The sequence below is a fragment of the Amia ocellicauda genome, chromosome 12, assembly GCF_036373705.1.
Source record: "Amia ocellicauda isolate fAmiCal2 chromosome 12, fAmiCal2.hap1, whole genome shotgun sequence".
NCBI lineage: Eukaryota > Metazoa > Chordata > Actinopteri > Amiiformes > Amiidae > Amia > Amia ocellicauda.
In genome coordinates, this window is record NC_089861.1 from 21,503,248 (window position 1) to 21,525,428 (window position 22,181).

Below are 22,181 nucleotides of genomic sequence, written 5' to 3' on the forward strand. Positions count from 1 at the left end.
CAAGGAAAACCCCTAATTTCATCACAGAAAGTAATATTTGATAAAAAATAATTTACTGTATATCCATGTTTTGTTAATTAATATGCAGATCTAAGAGACTATGGGCCCGTTATTCATAGGGTTTGCACACTGCACAGAGGGGTATGCGTGGCACAAATGACTACCATGCAAACATGCACATCATTTGTCATATTCAAAAATACATTTTGAGCAGTTTTCCTCCTATATTTGTACGGATGCTTCAAAACTGATTTGCGACATGCAAAATAACACATTGAAAAGGTTGGCATTAATTCTGCATACAGCACCATTCCAGCGAATTTATGGTTGTATGTGTGCGGCACCAGAACAAATTCTTAAACTTTTTGTTTTTGGCTGAGTGTCAATCCATACATCCATACATACATACATAGGAAACATGGTTAGTAGCATGCAGCATGTTGGTGGACATTCGGACAGTACCCTAATGCTGCACTGTACACCCAGGACCATCAACCACGACAAGAGTTGAAGAGTGTACCCGCCTCACACATACGACAATTCGACCCCCTCATATGTTCTCCACATGAGCATACCATGAGTACATTAACTTATCATAGAGCCGTAGAACATATACATATATAGATATAGGTGTATAAATATAAATATTAATTTATATTATTAAAATTATTAAATATTGTGACACTGAACGCAGCGGCTGTGCAATCATAACAAGCTGCAGGGCAGATGTCGGGAATAGCTGCCAACCGACACACACCAGCAGCCTATAAAAGGACCCTGCTTATGTTTAGACAATGCAAAGTACCTGAGGGGAAACGCGAGCAGGGTGGTTGGTTTGCGATCAAAGAGACAAGGAGAGATGCGAATTGATTACCCGGATTTTGACTGCGTGTGAGACCCCGAATATCAATCCTGACCTGGACCGGCTGACGACTACGATTCCTGCATTTATCACTATACCGACTCCTAGACTGTCTCTTCCTTTGTTTATGATTTGTTTTGTATCCGGGAAACCGAGTAGTGGCCCGAGAGTATTTAGGGACGCGATCACCATGGTAGTAATGGCAGATTAGGATTATTTTGTTTTAAAGCATTTTTTCAGGCTTCCCTGCGTCTTCCCACTCCCCTGCTGCGACCTACAACCCAGACCCACGTACGTAAGTGGCTGACATTGTGTTACAATATATACACAGATCAGCCATAACATTATGCCTAATATTGGGTATGTCCAAAACAGCCCTGAGCCGTCGAGGCATGGACTCCACTAGACCTCTGAAGGTGTGCTGTGGTATCTGGCTCCAAGACGTTAGCAGCAGATTCTTTAAGTCCTGTAAATTGCGAGGTGGGGCCTCCTTGGATCGGACTTGTTTTCCAGCACATCCCACAGATGCTTGATTGGATTGAGATCTGGGGAATTTGGAGGCAAAATCAACACCTAAAATGGGCACCTGATTCATCAAACCAGGCCACCTTCTTCCATTACTCCGTGGTCCAGTTCTGATGCTCACGTGCCCATTGTAGGCGCTTTCAGCAGTGGACAGGGGTCAGCATGGGCACCCTGACTGTTCTGGGGCTACGCAGCCCCATACACAACAAACTGCGATGCACTGTGTGTTCTGACACCTTTCTATCAGAACCAGCATTAACTTTTTCAGCAATTTGAGCTATAGTAGCTCGTCTGTTGGATCGGACCACACGGGCCAGCCTTCGCTCCACACGTGCATCAATGAGCCTTGGCCACCCATGACCCTGTTGCTGGTTCACCGCTTTTCCTTCTTTGGACCACTTTTGATAGGTACTGACTACTGCAGGCCGGGAACACCCCACAAGAGCTGCAGTTTTGGAGATGCTCTGACCCAGTCGTCTAGCCATCACCATTTGTCCCTTGTCAAAGTCGCTCAGATCCTTACGCTTGCCCATTTTTCCTGCTTCTAACACATCAACTTTGAGGACAATGACAGGTGCCATGATAATGAGATTATCATTGTTATTCACTTCACCTGTCAGTGGTCATAATGTTATAATGATCGTATATGGACTAACTCAAGTACATTAGTCATATACATAAGAACATAAGAAATGATAGGAGGCCATTCAACCCATCAGTCTCGTTTGGTGTCCATTAATAACTAAGTAATCCGAGGATCCTATCCAATCCAGTGAATTTATAGTATCACCTTATCACGAATCCTGGAATCTTGTAGAACTCAATTTCTGTAATAATTGGACGCAGACACCAATTCCAAAGATATAAATTGTCAAATTTATTCAAAAACAAAGACTAAATGTAGCACTACACTAATTATACAAAAGGGAAAACTAATTAAAATTCAACTCTAGATCAACAAATCAGAGACAAATCACTTCCGTGACCAAATCAAAGACCATGGGATCGCATATGATAACACACAAATCGTTAAACAAAAAAGGTTATAAACACATTGACTACAATACCGGTTAGTAAGACGAAGGTGAGTCTCTCATTAGTATTGTTAGTCAGACATTAAATAACTACGCAGGTTAGTATTTATGTCAGGTAACTTCTCGTTATATATATATATCAGTCTCATTTACGTTTGTGCCAAGAAAGATCCTATCATTACTTGTTACCACAATTTCCCTTAACTGATTATTATTCAATGATTAAGGATAGGCAGGGCCACCAATAATCTAATGTCTATTAACTTGTGTCAATTTCAGACTAAACAGTTAAACAGGAATGAGAAGATATTTCTCGGCGTTGACAGATTTTATTTCTAAAATTATCAACAAAACAGTTTAATGCAACACACATTTATATTTAAGAAAACTAAATGATATTACTCATTCTAGAGTTATGAATCACAGATTAACATTTCTAATTGATTTCTCAAATGTCATGAATCATGAACAAAATCTTCTTTGCAAGCAGGGTTCCACCGTAGTTACTTGAAGACAAAGTCTTTGAGGAAAGCAGGGCCCTGTTCGTTCCAAGGGTCAAGTTTCTTAAGACTCAAATAGCTATTTAAATGACTGAACACTTTCGTATACAGTCGACTTGTCCAGCTGTAAAACTCCACTGATCAGGTGGGCACAGGCGGGCAGCGCAGTCTGTAAAGTTCTTTATTTAATAAAGTCCTTTAAAATAATTCTTCGTACGGCTCAATCTCCTTCTCCCAGTTTAACTCTTCTGTTGCCTGGTAAAGACTTAGTTGGTTTCTGGTTCTGGTTCTGGCAACAGAGCTACAGGTTGAGCTGTGGCAGCAAGTTTCTGGTTCAGGTGAGAGAGAGAGAGAGTCCTTTATACGCCTGTCAAATCAATAGATGATTGGTTCTTCAGTTTTTGAGATTGGATTTCGGTTTCAGCCCCCAGTGTCCTATTGGTGGGGGGCTTGATTTATGACTGATGTCAATCCATGCCATCTTTTGGAAATGCCGGTTGGCCCGGGTTCGTAGCTCTGTGTCTGGATTTCGGCTCTCGTCCATTTCAAAGAGTTTTTATTACCTACAGGCCCCCTTCCCCAGACATTTCACAGCAGGATTCCAGACTATTTGGCCTATTCTCGGTGCCATCCTCCCAGACTGTCACTTTGATGCAAACCAGTCCCACACTTTAAGGAAATCTGATAACTTTGGATGGAGAGGTCTTCTTTGGATCAGTGCTTCAGCTCAGAGCTAAAATGCTCTTATCAAAATAACCCATCATAACGCTACACAGTGTATTTAAGTGTGGAGCCCAGAACTGCACACAGTATCCAGATGAGCTCTAACTAGTGCATTGTACAGTCTGAACATCACTGCCCTTGTTCTCAATTCTACACTTCTGACAATATACCCTAACATTCTGTTTGCCTTTTTTATTGCTTCCCCACATTGTTTGGATGGAGAAAGTGATGAGTCCACATAAACTCCTAAGTCTTTCTCATGCATTACTTCTTCTAGTTCTGTTCCTCCCATAGTGTAATTATACTGGACATTTTTGTTACCTGCATGTAACACCTTGCACTTGTCCACATTGAATTTCATCTGCCAGGTGTCAGCCAACAACTGAATGTTATCTAAGTCCCTTTGAATAGCCTGTGCTGCCGAGATTGTATCTGCTGAGCCACATATTTTAGGTATTGTGGGGGAAATATATATGTATATATATTCTAGTCTTTCTTTGTATTTTGTGTGCCATGACTCTGGAGTTCGCGTTAGTAACTTTGATGGCCTGCATTCATGTCTTAACTTCTCTATCACTCCCTTCTTCTGTTACCAGCAACTCACATTCCTTTCTTGCAATGTATTATCTGCAAATTACCTTCTTATGCAATTGGCATTGTAGAGGTTAATGATTATTATTCAGAGTATTGATTATAATATTGATGAGATGGGAAGACTTAGTTTAGAATGAGAATTAAATCACTGCTAGTTATTAGAAATGACCATTCAGACAATGATTATAACATATTAAACATATTAAAGCCCCTTGAGGGTATGTCCCAGAGGGGATATAAAAGCTTTGTATTACCTCAAAACTTTTGAAGAACATTGTTATGCTAGCCTAAAATCTAGTTGCTGTTCTTCCCATGCACGTAATAAATTCTTATTAGAACTCCCAACTCCAAAACTTTATTCTTTCTTCCACCACAGTATCATCTGCAAATGTGCTAACTATGCCAGAGTCCAGATCATTAATATAGATTAGAAAAAGCAAAGGCCCTAATACTGATCCCTGTGGAACTCCACTAACAACCTCACTCCAGTTAGAAGTGACTCCTCTAATCAACACCCTCCGTTTCCTATACATCAACCAGTTGATAATGCATCTACTTATATTACCCTGAATACCTACAGCTTCCAATTTTAGGATCAGTGTTTGGTGTGGAACCTTCTCAAAAGCTTTCTGAAAATCTAAGTGATAGCACTTTATAATATACAGTGAGGGAAACATGTATTTGATCCCTTGCTGATTTTGTATGTTTGTCCACTGACAAAGAAATGATCAGTCTGTAATTTTAATGGTAGGTGTATTTTAACAGTGAGAGACAGAATAACAACAAACAAATCCAGAAAAACATATTTCAAAAAAGTTATAAATTGATTTGCATGTTAATAAGAGAAATAAGTATTTGACCCCTTTGACTTAGTACTTGGTGGCAAAACCCTTGTTGGCAATCACAGAGGTCAGATGTTTCTTGTAGTTGGCCACCAGGTTTGCACACATCTCAGGAGGGATTTTGTCCCACTCCTCTTTGCATATCCTCTCCAACTCATTAAGGTTTTGAGGGGCAACTCGAACCTTCAGCTCCCTCCACAGATTTTCTATGGGATTAAGGTCTGGAGACTGGCTAGGCCACTCCAGGACCTTAATGTGCTTCTTCTTGAGCCACTCCTTTGTTGCCTTGGCTGTGTGTTTTGGGTCAATGTCATGCTGGAATACCCATCCACGACCCATTTTCAATGCCCTGGCTGAGGGAAGGAGGTTCTCACCCAAGATTTGACGGTACATGGCCATTGTCCATTGTCCCTTTGATGCGGTGCAGTTGTCCTGTCCCTTTAGCAGAAAAACACCCCACAAAGCATAATGTTTCCACCTCCATGTTTGACGGTGGGGATGGTGTTCTTGGGGTCATTCCTCCTCCTCCAAACACGGCGAGTTGAGTTGATGCCAAAGAGCTCGATTTTGGTCTCATCTGACCACAGCACTTTCACCCAGTTCTCCTCTGAATCATTCAGATGTTCATTGGCAAACTTCAGACGGGCCTGAACATGTGCTTTCTTGAGCAGGGGGACTTGCGGGTGCTGCAGGATTTCAGTCCTTCACGGCGTAGTGTTTTACCAATTGTTTTCTTGGTGACTATGGTCCCAGCTGCCTTGAGATCATTAACAAGATCCTCCCGTGTAGTTCTGGGCTGATTCCTCACCGTTCTCTTGATCATTGAAACTCCATGAGGTGAGATCTTGCATGGAGCCCCAGACCGAGGGAGACTGACAGTTATTTTGTGTTTCTTCTATTTGCGAATAATCACACCAACTGTTGTCACCTCCTCAACAAGCTGCTTGGCGATGGTCTTGTAGCCCATTCCAGCCTTGTGTAGGTCTACAATCTTGTCCCTGACATCCTTGGACAGCATTTTTGATCTTGGCCATGGTGGAGAGTTTGGAATCTGATTGATTGATTGCTTCTGTGAACAGGTGTCTTTTATACAGGTAACGAGCTGAGATTAGGAGCACTTCCTTTAAGAGAGTGCTCCTAATCTCAGCTCATTACCTGTATAAAAGACACCTGGGAGCCAGAAATCTTGCTGATTGATAGGGGATCAAATCCTCATTTCCCTCATTAACATGCAAATCAATTTATAACTTTTTTGAAATGCGTTTTTCTGGATTTGTTTGTTGTTATTCTGTCTCTCACTGTTAAAATACACCTACCATTAAAATTATACACTGATCATTTCTTTGTCAGTGGGCAAACGTACAAAATCAGCAGGGGATCAAATACTTTTTTCCCTCACTGTAAATGCTTTATGAAGCCTTAACAGATGATGAAGAACTAATTTATAAAGATTGAACAAATAAGTTAGAATCACAAACAGATGTGTTACTAATGCCATTATTTCTAGTTTATAAAACACATTACCATGGATTTAATTATCACTTTATAACCATTAATAAATGCAATTGTCAATGTTACTAAAGCCATTTATAAATGAGTCTATTAATTGAACAAGTACATAGTTATAACTGTTATAATTAACGCTCTATAAATGTAAGAAATAAACACTTTATTAACCGTTTCCTTCCAAATTAATACTTTGTACTTTGCTCTAGGCATTTTATTTTAACCTAGTGCTGAAATGATGCTCCATTAGATTCATTCATAAATGCATGGCTTTAATCCACCAGTATGCCGTAGAAAGAATGTGATTGTGACTGGATAATATTACTGCCCCGTGATGAAGCGGCTTTGCCTCTCATCCCTTAAACAGGAAATGTCCTTGCATACTATCATTATTGTTATTGTTTTTATTTGCCATTTGTTTTGCTGTTGTGTTTGATCTGTTCTACTGTTCAATCTGCTGAAAGTGTTCGTTAGCATTATACATCACTATGATAGCAGTATGGTATTTAAATAATCAATACTTATCTGGTTTGGTTACGTGGGAGAGGTTTTCCTGCCCTGAAACCATATGAGGATCACGTCTTAAACAGCATTTTCCTTTCTTGCATTGTTTAATCTGGTAGGGCATTTGTTTTGTTTGCTTTTGTTTTTCTTTACTGGTATGTGTATTTTCTTCAGTCTGCTAATGTTTCCTCTTGGTTATTCCTTTATGAATTTGTTGCAGTGAAGGGTTTCCTTTGATATGAGAGCGATTTAGATCTTGCGTGAGGACTATTTCCTGTTTAAATGTCATGCTCCATCCAGGTATCGTGTTGATGTGTGTTTTATATAATAGAATTGTACCCAACTCTCATTAATGGGAATAATGATACTGGTTTTGTGTATGTAGTTTGTAATTCTACAGTTTAAACCAGTGTATTTGGTATAATGTGGATTATTTATTTTTTGCCTTGTTGTTAATAGCAACTGGGTATTCCTTAATATAGATTGATTGGTTTGATCCAAAGCTATAAAGGGGGGATGAAAATAGAAGGGGTTGGTGTGGTTTTTACTCTAGACTGATCACTATTGGGTGGATTTGAGCTCCCAAGCAAATTGAATATGTTTTTCTATGTGTATAGGAGACTTGATTGATATACATGGACTACAAATAAAATTTGTTAGAACAGGAGTACATTGGAGTAAAGGTGGTCTGAAATAATGCTGATGCTTAAAGTAATTTACTACTAAACATGGATGTCCTAATAGATCTATAAAGTCTCAATAAGGCAGTTATAGAATGTTCGTATATCTTAGTAGACATCTATAGTCTATATGTAAATCAGCTATAGTGTTTTGCAGTACTCCATCTAAAGTGTGCAACTCTTCATATCTACAACCCCAATTCCGAAAAAGTTGGGACAGTATGGAAAATTCTAATAAAAACAAAGAGGAGTGATTTGTAAATGTACGTTGACTTGTATTTAAAAAAAAAACGTATAAAGACAAGGTATTTGATGTTTTACCTAATCAACTGCATAGTTTTTTTTAAGGTAAACGTTTATTTTGAAATTGATGCATGCAACACGTTCCAAAAAAGTTGGGACAGGGGCAATTTAGGACTAATAGCAATGTGACAAGTTGAAATAAGAAGGTGATATGAAATAGGTGAGACAATCATGTAATCATTGTATATAAGGAGCCTCCAAAAAAGGCATAGTCCTTCAAGAGCAAGGATGGGTCGAGGCTCGCCAATCTGCCAACAGATGCGTCAGCGAATAATCCAACACTTTGAGAATAACATTCCCCAAGACAAATCGGTAGGATTTTGGCATTTCACCTTCTGCAGTGCACAATATAATTAAAAGATTCAAGGAATCTGGTCAAATTTCGGTGTGTAAAGGGCAAGGACGAAAACCACTTCTGAATGTGCGTGAACTCCAATCCCTCAGACGTCACTGTCTTAAAAACCGTAATGAGTCTGTAATGGATATCCTGACATGGGCTTGGGAATACTTTGGTAAACCTTTGTCAGTCAACACCATTCGCTGCTTCATCCAAAGATGCAAGTTAAGGCTTTACTATGCAAAGCAGATGCCACACATCAACACTGTCCAGAAGCGCTGCTGACTTCTCTGGGCTCGGTCTCATCTGAGATGTACAGTAGCACAGTGGAATCATGTTTTGTGCTCCGATGAGTCAACATTTCAAATAGTTTTTGGACAAAACAGCCATCGTGTTCTCTGGGCCAAAGAGGAAAAGGACCATCGAAGCTGTTATCAGCGTCAGGTCCAAAAGCCAGCATCTGTCATGGTATGGGGGTGTGTCAGTGCCCATGGCATGGGTTACTTGCACATCTGTGAGTGCACCATTACTGAGTGGTCCACGAGGCGTCCCTTCTCTTCTCGCCTGCAAACACATTTCATTGGGTCCCTACTCGTACTCCCGCGCTGCCGCTCAAGGACCCGGACGTGATTGTGAACAGCATAGCGCAACTATAACTGTGAGGTATATTAGATCTCCACTTATCAGAATTAAATAATAAAACAGCGTTTTAATTTGTTTTGTGCATTAACTTTAGCATGCGGTATGTATTTATCAATGCAGTTTACTACAACTGGTAGCAGTTTTGACAGAGGAAGGAAATGTACAGTCATTTAGCTATACTGCATTTCGTTCTCCAGTTAAATTTACATGGGTTGTGGTGGTGTTGCAAGTGGTCCCAAGAATTGAATTAAACAACCTAATCACTCACTGAGAATGTTTTGCAAGAGAGAAATTATTAAAATATCTGCAACTTTAATACTGTACACAGTTTTAATCCTTGAATATTATTACATTCGCTCAGGTTACCATCCGTAATTGGGTTTTATACAGTAAGCAAGTTACCGCTCACTGACAATATTTCATAAGAGTGTGTCTGCAGTGTTGATACAGATGGAGAATTGCAATGGCTTTCCATTGCAAATGCACTGGCAAAACAGAAGTCACACATCTGTGTGAATTGAAAAACGTAGAGTAAAATATTTTTAAAATGTTTTACATATATAAATTATTCCCATTTAATATAATTTTGACTAACATAAGTTGTGTGCTAGACATTCTGAATCCATATGGCTTCTAAAAAAGCTTTAATTAATTACTTATATATTTTGATTATAGAGTTTACTACTGTATATGGTTTGATATTTAAAATATGTGCACACTATCTTCTGTTTATTTTTGTATATGAAACCAGAGGATTTGAATATTGACTGGGCAGGACAAAATCATTGATGGGCAACAAAAGACGAAACAAAACCTAAGGTCCCTGGACCACTGACACGCAATAACGGAAACCTATATATTTTTTAAAAATTAACCTAGGGCTGCAAAATCAATCTAATATTTATTGCTATCAGAATTTTGCTATACTGATAATTGACCTGCTTTTTTGTGTGCAACAAATTAAGGGCTCAAAGTACATAAGTGAAGGCAATAGGCAGCATTGAATACACATGGTTTTAAAACACTATGCCATTCAAAAACAATAAAATGAAAACTGAATTACAACAGTTTTAATATTTATTTCAAACAAATGATTTATTATGCTACAGGTTAAACATTGTTTTAATTCACTCAATTCTCTTAATGGTTTATGCAATATGTGGACATTAGGTAATGGCAATTACTTATAACATGAATCATAATGCCATGTAGAAAATGAACTAATTAATTTTGAAATTTTGAAAACCTCACTTAAATGGGTAGTGTTAACCATTTTCAGCAGTTCCTGAATATATGGATATTTTAGTAGTAGCCTATGAATTAAGAGAACATATCCGTTCCAAACCCAAATGTACTAGTCCTAATAATTGCTACTAAAGCGAGGCTTTGTTTCAAAAATGCCTATAACCTTATCATAATTTAAGCTGTCCATAAGGTCCCTCTCGAATGTCAACAGACACAGTGAGTTCAGGCGCCCTGTGAGCATGGAGCCCCTACCTGCTGTCTTCATATGGTTGATGCTGGAAAAGAGTTGCACAACAGTGCATGTAGTCATTGGAAGGGTAATAAGAACCTTAAGCAAATTGTGTATGTTTGGCATATTTGTATTATTAATAATAACAATGTATTATTGATTTCTTACATTTAGGTTGTCTGAATTTGATTAATGATCCTCTCTAACTGGATATCAATGAGTTAATTTACCTTGCTTGTCTTACATTTGCCAGGTGTATGCATCAGATTAATCCTAAAACTATGTAAAGCTAGCTCAAACAGTGGGAATAGTAGCACACTGTAGAGTGCACAGGCGGGTTTGCGAGGCCCAGGAATAAAATGTCACGAAAAGATTTGTGCCATGTTAGAATATCGCAATTTTTGGGGGCAAATTGCATTTTATTTTGTGAGGAAATTGCATGAAGTTTGAATATCTGGCCATATATTAGCAATCATATAATCAACTATGGTAGAGCCAATTGGCTTCAGAAGTCACATAATTAGTTTAATAGAGTCCACCTGTTTGCAATTAAAGTGTTCACATGATCTCATACCAGTTTCAGGAAGCCCCCAGAGTAAGTCCGAACTTTCAAAACAATTCCAAGTCAAAGTTCTGGAAAAGCAACAGACATATATAAAAAATATCCCAAACTTTTAACATCCCCCAGAGCACATTTAAAACATATATGAGCTATATAGAAGAATGGCATGGAGAAAGTCATTTGGACTGTGCCATAAGGCATGTGGAAGACATGAATAACAATAAAAAAATATATATTAATATATATATATATATATATATATATATACAATACCCCAAACCCCAGCAGCACTGCCTCAATGACTCAAACTGTTTCATAAAACAGCTCAGAATTATTCCTAAGAATCACACTGACAACCCAAGAGCTGCTGGATACCAAGTTGGATAGTGACAGTGCGCCCCCGCTGCACGTTTCTTGGTTCCAGTGCATGTGTGCTAGGCGATGAGCTCCTCTCGTCCCCGCCATTGCGCCGCTTGCAGCCGACGCACCTTGCTCGCCTGGAGTGGGGAGGTCCTCTGCCCCGTCTGTCTGACCCCGGTTTCTGGGTCCGCTACGGCGCGCCCAGAGCCCCGGCCTCTTCCTGGACGCCACTGCAACTGCCACTGCACCCAGCAATCTACCATTCCAACGAGTGACGTTAGGGGCTCGGTGGCTGTGGACCTCCACCTCTCTCTGAGCCCCTCCGTCACCTCCTCCAGACACGCAGCTTCGGAGACAGCCGTGTCCCCCGCGCCCACTTCTGCTACGGCAGCTGCTTCCCCCACAGCAGCTTCGCCCTCCCTGCCTGACGTGCCTGACGTGCCTGCAGTGTGTGCCGTTATGGCTGCGCCCGCCACTGCGCAAGCACATGAGCAACAGGGAAGAGTGGTGGAGCGACGCCCACGGCCTCCCTCCCCCTCTTCTGAGTCATCGCTAGCCTCCTCCCCGCCGTGCTATTGGCGTTGGAGGTCCGCTCATGCTTAGAACAGCAGGATGGACCAAATCTGCACTCTGCTGGCGGTGCAGGCAGCACACGCAGCACACGCAGCACATGCAGTGCAACAGGTCCCGACCCCCCCACACCATGATGTTCCACTGACGGGCCCACACCGCGCCACTGAAGTCTGAGGGGAGTCTGTCTGCCCCATCTCCGGATTGGGCAGCAGACAGGCCACCTGGGAGGAGGACCACCTGTCACTGGGTCTGTACGCGGAGCAGGAGAGTCGGCTTCACCAGCTCTGCCCTGTGCGGGCCCTCAGGTGCTATTTGGAATGCACTAAGGACATTAGGCACTTGGAACAACTGTTTGTGTCCTATAGAGCGCAGACACAGGGCCAGGCGTTTTCAAAGCTATGCCTCTCGCATTGGATTGTGGACACTATTACCATGGCCTACGAGTCCACCCAGGACCCCGGTGCCTGATCACCTGGTGGCCCACTCGACATGAGGCGTTGCCACATCGTACGCCCTTTTTCAAGATGCCCCCTTGGCAGACATCTGTGTGGCTGCAGCTTGGGATTCACCGCTTACATTTGTCCGGTTCTACAGGTTGGATGTGATGGGACTGGTCCCTTCCATTGAGAACCCGGTGTTGGCTTCAGTTGAGCCTCAGTAGCTTTCCCTTCCCAGTCTGCCCCTGTTAAGTGCATCCTGGATGGAGTTATTTGAACCGTGTCTTCCCTTCCACCAGACTATGCCTTCTAGTTGAGCACCCACGCAAGCTGCTCCTGGTCTTGCTGACAGCCCTGTTGATATGTTCCCAGGGTCTGTCATGCGGCCTCCAGGTACGTTGCCTTACGAGGCAGCCCTGTATATAGTTTGTTCATTATTGAATAGTGTTGCGGTGGTGCATGCGTCTGGCCTGTATCCCGCTATGTGTATATAATGTGTAAACAAGATAACTGTTCCCAGCTGATGGCATTCCAGCTGTTCTCGCTGCCTCACTGTGTATATAGTTCCTTGGTCAGCAGGTCTGTGGCACGCTCTGGCTGTGTGCCATAGAGCAAGAGAACGCTGCTGCTGTCCTCAGCAGTAAGCACTTGAGCGAGCTCTCATCTTCTGCTGTGTACATAGTTCATTTGTCAACACATTAGAGCTAATGTTGCCCTGCGTTAGCTGGACTAATCAGCAGGCGTCAACTGCTCCTGTGTTCCGAGTGTGGTGCATCAGTTGGTTCCTGCGCTCCGTGGTGGCCTTTGCTTTTACTAATCTATATTAATGATCTGGACTCTGGGATAGTTAGCAAACTTGTCAAATGTGCAGATGATACTAAAATAGGTGGCTCAGCAGATACAATCTCGGCAGCACAGGCTATTCAGAGGGACTTAGATAACATTCAGTTGTGGGCGGACATCTGGCAAATGAAGTTCAATGTGGACAAGTGCAAGGTAATACATGCAGGTAACAAAAATGTCTATATAATTACACTATGGGAGGAATAGAACTAGATGAAGTAACACATGAGAAAGACCTAGGAGTTTATGTGGACTCCTCACTTTCTCCATCCAAACGATGTGGGGAAGCAATAAAAAAGGCAAACAGGATGTTAGGGTATATTCTCAGAAGTGTAGAATTGAGAACAAGGGCAGTAATGTTCAGACTGTACAATGCACTAGTTAGAGCTCATCTGGATACTGTGGACAGTTCTGGGCTCCACACTTCAAGAAAGATATCGCTGCTCTAGAGGCAGTTCAGAGGAGAGCAACCAGACTTACTCCAAGTTTGAAGGGGGGAAGACAGAAAACAGGAGACACATCTTCACACAGAGAGTTGTCACAATCTGGAACAAACTCCCCAAGCAATGTGGTTGAAGCTGACGATTTGGGAACGTTCAAAAATAGACTGGGCGTGATCCTTGGATCACTTAATTAATGGACACCAAACAAGCATGATGGGTCGAATGGCCTCTTCTCATTTGTAAACTTTCTTATGCTTCTTAATTAACCTGTATCCAATAGATTTTTTTTTTGATACAGTATAATCCAAAACATTCTAATTGCAGGTAAACCATTTGTATGTTTATCTTGGAGGCGAAAGGCCCCCTCACTTCGATTCTTTGAACTGGAAGAAATAATGTCTTCAAAAAATAAACAAAAGTGTTAAAAGTAGAGGTATTGATCAGTGATTAAGGCTTTGAAGTTATAACAAGGGGATCAGTAGTTCAGATTCAAGACACTGCTCTTTAATTGATCAAGGAACTTTACTCAAGTCACAGTAGTAAAATCCTAAACATATAAATGGGTAGCCATTGCCATATCAGACAAATACAAAATTATATTTCTATATCTTCCATTATAACCTTGCAGGAGTGTTTTAACACAGTTTCAACATAAATTGAACTGACAAAATATATAATAATAACAGTATCAAATATGTCAATAGTCAAAGGTAGTTAACCTGTATTTTTACATATGGTTAAATGTAATTATCAGGAAAACCTCTTTTCTACCAGTATAGAAAAGTTGAGAAAGAGTAGGGTGATGGTTCCTTATTTAATAGTTTAATAGACTGCCTCACTCCATATCTCCAGTTGCAGAAGGTCTCAATGAAGTGAGGCGAATGTATTACGTCAGGTGTTTCACTTTACCCATCTAGAGAAAAAATCCAATGAAAATGAATTTAATATGATGATTTGCTTATCTAGCAAAAGTGTCTTGGGCTTCAAAACACAAAAGGACTCCTCTAACCACCTCCTCTTTCATTTTCTCCTCTCTCAGATGCAGAAAAGATCAAGGAAATGTGGAAGATTTATGGCACAACTAAGACATCCTTCACCGAAGAGGAGATACAAGGTCTCCTAGCAGCTTCTAAGAAAAACGTTCGCAACAACCAAGACAAGATCATCGCTGAGATAAAGAAAGCTGTTAAGGCCCAATGAAAGAAGTAGCTTCCCTAGTGAAATCTACACACAAAAGGCATCACCAGCTTTGTTAATAGGTCCAAAGCTGTTCTATATTGCAATTCTATATTTCACTTTTTCAGATTTTATGGTTCCTTTAGCTTAACATTCTGCTTAACATTCTGCAGCTTAATATTCTGCATTTAAAGCACTTAAACAAGAAACAATAACTTGCTTCATTTGACTATATAATGCATTATAGTACATCTGCCATGTAGTGTTTGCTAGTAAAGAAAGCTAATGGAAGCTCTTCATTATTGTTAGAGAATTTCTGTGAAATCCACCTTTGATCTTTTAGATTTGATTAATTTGTCCCTTTATTGCTACGAATCCACAGCAGAATGGTATTTTGCACAGTAATTTGGCCTCAACTCAAAATAATGTGTATGTCAGCAGTGAACACAAAACACAATCCTGTGATTATGCCTCAAGTAGAGCTTTTGACATAAGCTCAGGCATAGCATTGACTGTCCAGAACTGTATGGAAAACTTACACCTCTGAAGCATATTTCCTGGCCTCAAGTCATGCCTATAATTATTGAAATGGTTATTGTGTAATTAAATGCCAACTCTTATTTTTGTTTCCGCAGTATTACAACAATCATGGTTTCATGAAATATCCCAAAGTGTGTGTGGTGCAGATTTTTTTTTTTTTATTTGGCTCTTTGGTATTTTAGTTTTGACTCAGACCAATACTGTCTGCTACTTGCCATTCAGGAGCTAATTGTTCACAGATTCTCAAATGTCTTTACTAACTTGAACCTCTCTCCTGCTTCTGTATTTCTGCTTTCCTTGCGTATTTAGGCTTACTGTGAGGCTTTAGGGATGGAGATACAGTATGAGGATTGCCCTCTGTGTTGTATCCTATCCCTTCGGAAGCCTTCATAATAAAATATTCCTTGATGCTTGACAACAGACTCTGATGTTTGCTTTTTGGAACTCATTAACAAGGTTAAGATTTTGTGTCTTGCTCAGCTAGAAAATCTGCCTCCAGAGATTTTAAATTATCTTTACATTAGTCTCTCCTTACAATATACAAGACCACCTACACTGCATTAAATTAAAGGTTTACAAAACCTGCAAACTCTTTGTAAACTGAGTTAATCTACAAGTTTATTAAATGTGCACTGTGTAAACAGAAGGATGGCACTGAGAAGGATTACAAGGTTTATTTACAATCACAATCCAGACAGGGCATTAATTATTTTTACTCAATTTCTTACCAGACACCCTTATCCAGGGTGACTTAAAATTGTTACAACATATCACATTATTTTACATTTGTATCTATTTATACAGCTGGGCATTTACTGGACCAATCTAGGTAAAGTACCTTGCTCAAGGGTACAACAGCAGTGCCCCCACCTGGGAACCCTCCACTCCAGAGTCCAGAGCCCTAACCACTACTTTACACTATTGCTACACTCCACCCTATTGCCACTGTTCTGGAATAACAGCTGTACAGGAATAATATTATTTATAAGTAAAACCTAACTAAAACTTTTAAGACCTCCTGTCTGTGCAGTGTCCTCCCTCTTATCCCTGCTGTTTTAAAGTTGTATCCTGATAAACCCAATTATTTTAAATTAACTTCTCTACCCCCCCCCCCCTTAATTCTATATTATACTATACAAATGTATATTGTAAAGAAATACACATCAACGATTTTCCAAAGTCATATAGCAATTAAGACTGATTAGTACCTAACCTATATAATGGTTTAATACTATTTTTATTGTATATCTTATTGTTCATGTTATATTTATCATTATCACTTACTATTGTGTGCATTTTATTTGAGTTGTATATGGGAGTTTTGCTTCGGCTCTGGTGTCCCCGTGACCCTCACCAGGATAAGCGGTTTCGAAAATGGATGGATGGATGGATGGATGGATGGATGGGAGTTTTGCATTGTGTGGATTAAGTTCTATATTTATGGGGTTATATTTTGAAGACCCTGTGGTACTGCATATAGGGGGAGCTGTTGTGATCTGATTTATGCTGCTAGTATCTTTCCTACTGAGATAAAGGCTGCTAAATACACTCACCTAAAGGATTATTAGGAACACCATACTAATACTGTGTTTGACCCCCTTTCACCTTCAGAACTGCCTTAATTCTACGTGGCATTGATTCAACAAGGTGCTGAAAGCATTCTTTAGAAATGTTGGCCCATATTGATAGGATAGCATCTTGCAGTTGATGGAGATTTGTGGGATGCACATCCAGGGCACGAAGCTCCCGTTCCACCACATCCCAAAGATGCTCTATTGGGTTGAGATCTGGTGACTGTGGGGGCCAGTTTAGTACAGTGAACTCATTGTCATGTTCAAGAAACCAATTTGAAATGATTGGACCTTTGTGACATGGTGCATTATCCTGCTGGAAGTAGCCATCAGGGGATGGGTACATGGTGGTCATAAAGGGATGGACATGGTCAGAAACAATGCTCAGGTAGGCCGTGGCATTTAAACGATGCCCAATTGGCACTAAGGGGCCTAAAGTGTGCCAAGAAAACATCCCCCACACCATTACACCACCACCACCAGCCTGCACAGTGGTAACAAGGCATGATGGATCCATGTTCTCATTCTGTTTACGCCAAATTCTGACTCTACCATCTGAATGTCTCAACAGAAATCGAGACTCATCAGACCAGGCAACATTTTTCCAGTCTTCAACTGTCCAATTTTGGCGAGCTTGTGCAAATTGTAGCCTCTTTTTCCTATTTGTAGTGGAGATGAGTGGTACCCGGTGGGGTCTTCTGCTGTTGTAGCCCATCTGCCTCAAGGTTGTACGTGTTGTGGCTTCACAAATGCTTTGCTGCATACCTCGGTTGTAACGAGTGGTTATTTCAGTCAAAGTTGCTCTTCTATCAGCTTGAATCAGTCGGCCCATTCTCCTCTGACCTTTAGCATTAACAAGGCATTTTCGCCCACAGGACTGCCGCATACTGGATGTTTTTCCCTTTTCACACCATTCTTTGTAAACCCTAGAAATGGTTGTGCGTGAAAATCCCAGTAACTGTGAAATACTCAGACCGGCCCGTCTGGCACCAACAACCATGCCACGCTCAAAATTGCTTAAATCACCTTTCTTTCCCATTCAGACATTCAGTTTGGAGTTCAGGAGATTGTCTTGACCAGGACCACACCCCTAAATGCATTGAAGCAACTGCCATGTGATTGGTTGGTTAGATAATGGCATTAATGAGAAATTGAACAGGTGTTCCTAATAATCCTTTAGGTGAGTGTAGTTATATGGTTTACCATTCACGCTACCCTGCTACCTTTGGTGGTAGTGGTTTAGTTATGAACCCGAGTGGGCAACCTTCTTAATTGGGGGTTACGCTACACAACTAAACATCAACACACAAAGAGACCATCAACACATTTCCTTCTTGAAACCATTTTAATGTCACGTCCTGGACCAGCACCCCGTTGGCTGAACAGGACACCGGCTGCTAATTAAGAAAATCAGCAGCCACTGACAGGTGAAGTGAATAACACTGGTAATCTCATTATCATGGCACCTGTCAGTGGGTGGGATATATTAGGCAGCAAGTGAACATTTTGTCCTCAAAGTTGATGTGTTAGAAACAGGAAAAATGGGCAAGCGTAAGAATCTGAGCGACTTTGACAAGGGCAAAATTGTGATGGCTAGATGACTGGGTCAGAGCATCTCCAAAACTGCAGCTCTTGTGGGGTGTTCCTGGCCTGCAGTGGTCAGTACCTATCAAAAGTGGTCCAAAGAAGGACTGGACCACGGAGCAATGGAAGAACGTGGCCTGGTCTGATGAATCGCGAGTTCAAGGTGTTGACTTTGGCCTCCAAACTCCCCAGATCTCAATCAAATCGAGTAACTGTGGGATGTGCTGGACAAACAAGTCCGATCCATGGAGGCCCCACCTCGCAACGTACAGGACTTAAAGGATCTGCTGCTAACGTCTTGGTGCCAGATACCACAGCACACCTTCAGAGGTCTAGTGGAGTCCATGCCTCGACGGGTCAGGGCTGTTTTGGTGGCAAAAGGGGGACCTACACAATATTAGGCAGGTGGTCATAATGTTATGGCTGATTGGAATAGGTCAGATAAAAGGAGCAGGCAATAACATTAAAAACTGTTTAACACTAGAACCACCATAGCCGCTGTGTGACTTTTGCAATTTAAAATTAAATATCTCTGTATATGTGATTTTCTCCCTCATATCCATTCCTACATGTTAATAAATATTTGAATTAAATACATATAGTGCGTTTCAGCTGTAAACACCTCAAAATTAATAAGTTATAAATGCTTTCTCCTCCAACCGCCTGACATGCAGTTTATCCAGTAGGCTATAGCCTACTGAATATAATATATACAATCTGGGTTTTGTAATAACAATAATCATTGTGAAAGAATTATAATTGTGTTGATTCCTGAAACACGTGATTTTCTACACATCATTCATATTATTTAGATAATAATATTATTGGATTAGCAGATTTGCACCTGATCTCTCTTCTACCTGTCCTGTTTGGCTCAGCAAGTATCTAACTTTTTAGAATTCAATATTGATCTCATTGCAAACCCAAGTCTCTGGATCAATGCCTTGATCAGTTACTGTTTGATCATGATGCTAATTATTTTGTATTAGTGTAGGGCACTGTAGATTTGAAAAGCGCGTTTTCTGCATTAATGTGTCACACCCCAAATTGAGTTGAGGAGGGGAATCCCACTGTCACCCTTTTCCCCATGCAGGTTCGGCAGGTATCAGAGATGCACCACGGACAATCCAATATAAGCAGATATTTAGTTATACAGTGAGGGAAAAAAGTATTTGATCCCCTGCTGATTTTGTATGTTTGCCCACTGACAAAGAAATGATCAGTCTATAATTTTAATGGTAGGTGTATTTTAACAGTGAGAGACAGAATAACAACAACAAAATCCAGAAAAACACATTTCAAAAAAGTTATAAATTGATTTGCATGTTAATGAGGGAAATAAGGATTTGATCCCCTATCAATCAGCAAGATTTCTGGCTCCCAGGTGTCTTTTATACAGGTAACGAGCTGAGATTAGGAGCACTCTCTTTGGCCAAGACCAAAGAACTGTCCAATGATGTCAGGGACAAGATTGTAGACCTTAACAAGGCTGGAATGGGCTACAAGACCAAGCAGCTTGGTGAGAAGGTGACAAAAGTTGGTGTGATTATTCGCAAATGGAAGAAACACAAAATAACTGTCAGTCTCCCTCGGTCTGGGGCTCCATGCAAGATCTCACCTCGTGGAGTTTCAATGATCATGAGAACGGTGAGGAATCAGCCCAGAACTACACGGGAGGATCTTGTTAATGATCTCAAGGCAGCTGGGACCATACTCACCAAGAAAACAATTGGTAACACTACGCCGTGAAGGACTGAAATCCTGCAGTGCCCACAAGGTCCCCCTGCTCAAGAAAGCACATGTACAGGCCCGTCTGAAGTTTGCCAATGCACATCTGAATGATTCAGAGGAGAACTGGGTGAAAGTGTTGTAGTCAGATGAGACCAAAATCGAGCTCTTTGGCATCAACTCAACTCGCCGTGTTTGGAGGAGGAGGAATGACCCCAAGAACACCATCCCCACCGTCAAACATGGAGGTGGAAACATTATGCTTTGGGGGTGTTTTTCTGCTAAGGGGACAGGACAACTGCACCGCATCAAAGGGACGATGGACGGGGCCATGTACCATCAAATCTTGGGTGAGAACCTCCTTCCCTCAGCCAGGGCATTGAAAATGGGTCGCGGATGGGTATTCCAGCATGACAATGACCCAAAACACACAGCCAAGGCAACAAAGGAGTGGCTCAAGAAGAAGCACATTAAGGTCCTGGAGTGGCCTAGCCAGTCTCCAGACCTTAATCCCATAGAAGATCTGTGGAGGGTGCTGGAGGTTCGAGTTGCCAAACGTCAGCCTCGAAACCTTAATGACTTGGATAGAATCTGCAAAGAGGAGTGGGACAAAATCCCTCCTGAGATGTGTGCAAACCTGGTGGCCAACTACAAGAAACATCTGACCTCTGTGATTGCCAACAAGGGTTTTGCCACCAAGTACTAAGTCGAAGGGGTCAAATACTTATTTCCCTCATTAACATGCAAATCAATTTATAACTTTTTTTAAATGCATTTTTCTGGATTTGTTTGTTGTTATTCTGTCTCTCACTGTTAAAATACACCTACCATTAAAATTATAGACTGATCATTTCTTTGTCAGTGGGGAAACGTACAAAATCAGCAGGGGATCAAATACTTTTTTCCCTCACTGGAAAACTACATGTTACTACATTTAAACTGCCCTCTATTCAATCTCTTTTTACTACTTCTATTACTACTACTAGTAGTAATATTACTATTAATACTAATAACAACTTACATTTACTTATACTAACTTAAATACTATGACTAAAAATATTAATGTATCTGCCATATACAATTACTAAGCTGCATACTTTTACACACTATTAATGATGCTCCTCCAAATTATTGTGGTTACAATCATAGTTTTAAATATGTCTTTGTCATACTTACGAAGTCCAACTATTACTACTACTACTACTACTACTACTACTACTAATAATAATAATAATAATAATAATAATAATAATAATAATAATAATAAATCATACGACTTTATATAGTGCCCCATAACATTTCACATCATTTTTTCATTGTCAATAATAATAAATGTAACCTAAACATATGAATGATAGTCTACTCTAGTACCTTGTCATGTACTACAGTATAGTATAACAAATACTACAGTACTACAGTTCTACAACAAATACTATGGTAGTGTCTAACAACTAACAAGGTACAATAAATGACAATATTTATAACCAACACTCTTTTTGGAATGTCTAGGTACTTGAAGTCAGCAGTTTAAACAGTTCAACACAGTTGAAAATCAACTCTCTTTTCCACTTAAACTGTGTGAGTTTGTTTGTAACCCGACAAGATTAGAAAAAAACAGTAAACAATATTCTCAACCAAAATATTACATTCAAAAACTTGGAACTTCCGGGACAAGTAAGTATAAGCTTGGTCTCCGCACAATCAGTAATGGTCATAAGGAGTCGAGGCACCAAGGGGGCCTGGAGCCAGTGTAGTCGGTTCGGAGGTTATTTTGCCCAACAGTAATAGTATAACTTGTGTTAATATGGATATCATAGTGGTGATTCCACAGGCAGCGA

The 22,181-nt window shown here is 40.6% G+C and overlaps 1 protein-coding gene across 1 annotated transcript in view; it reads left to right on the forward strand.

Moving 5' to 3' along the window:
• The window catches only part of LOC136764020 (cytosolic phospholipase A2 gamma), a 59,203-nt gene extending 43,325 nt beyond the window's left edge, over nucleotides 1–15,878 (forward strand). Inside the window, exon 17 of the mRNA XM_066717851.1 lies at nucleotides 14,784–15,878. Within this exon, the coding sequence (XP_066573948.1) occupies nucleotides 14,784–14,944 (161 nt within the window). The 3' untranslated portion in view covers nucleotides 14,945–15,878. The remainder of the gene's footprint in view (nucleotides 1–14,783) is intronic.
• Nucleotides 15,879–22,181: the final 6,303 nt, after the last annotated feature.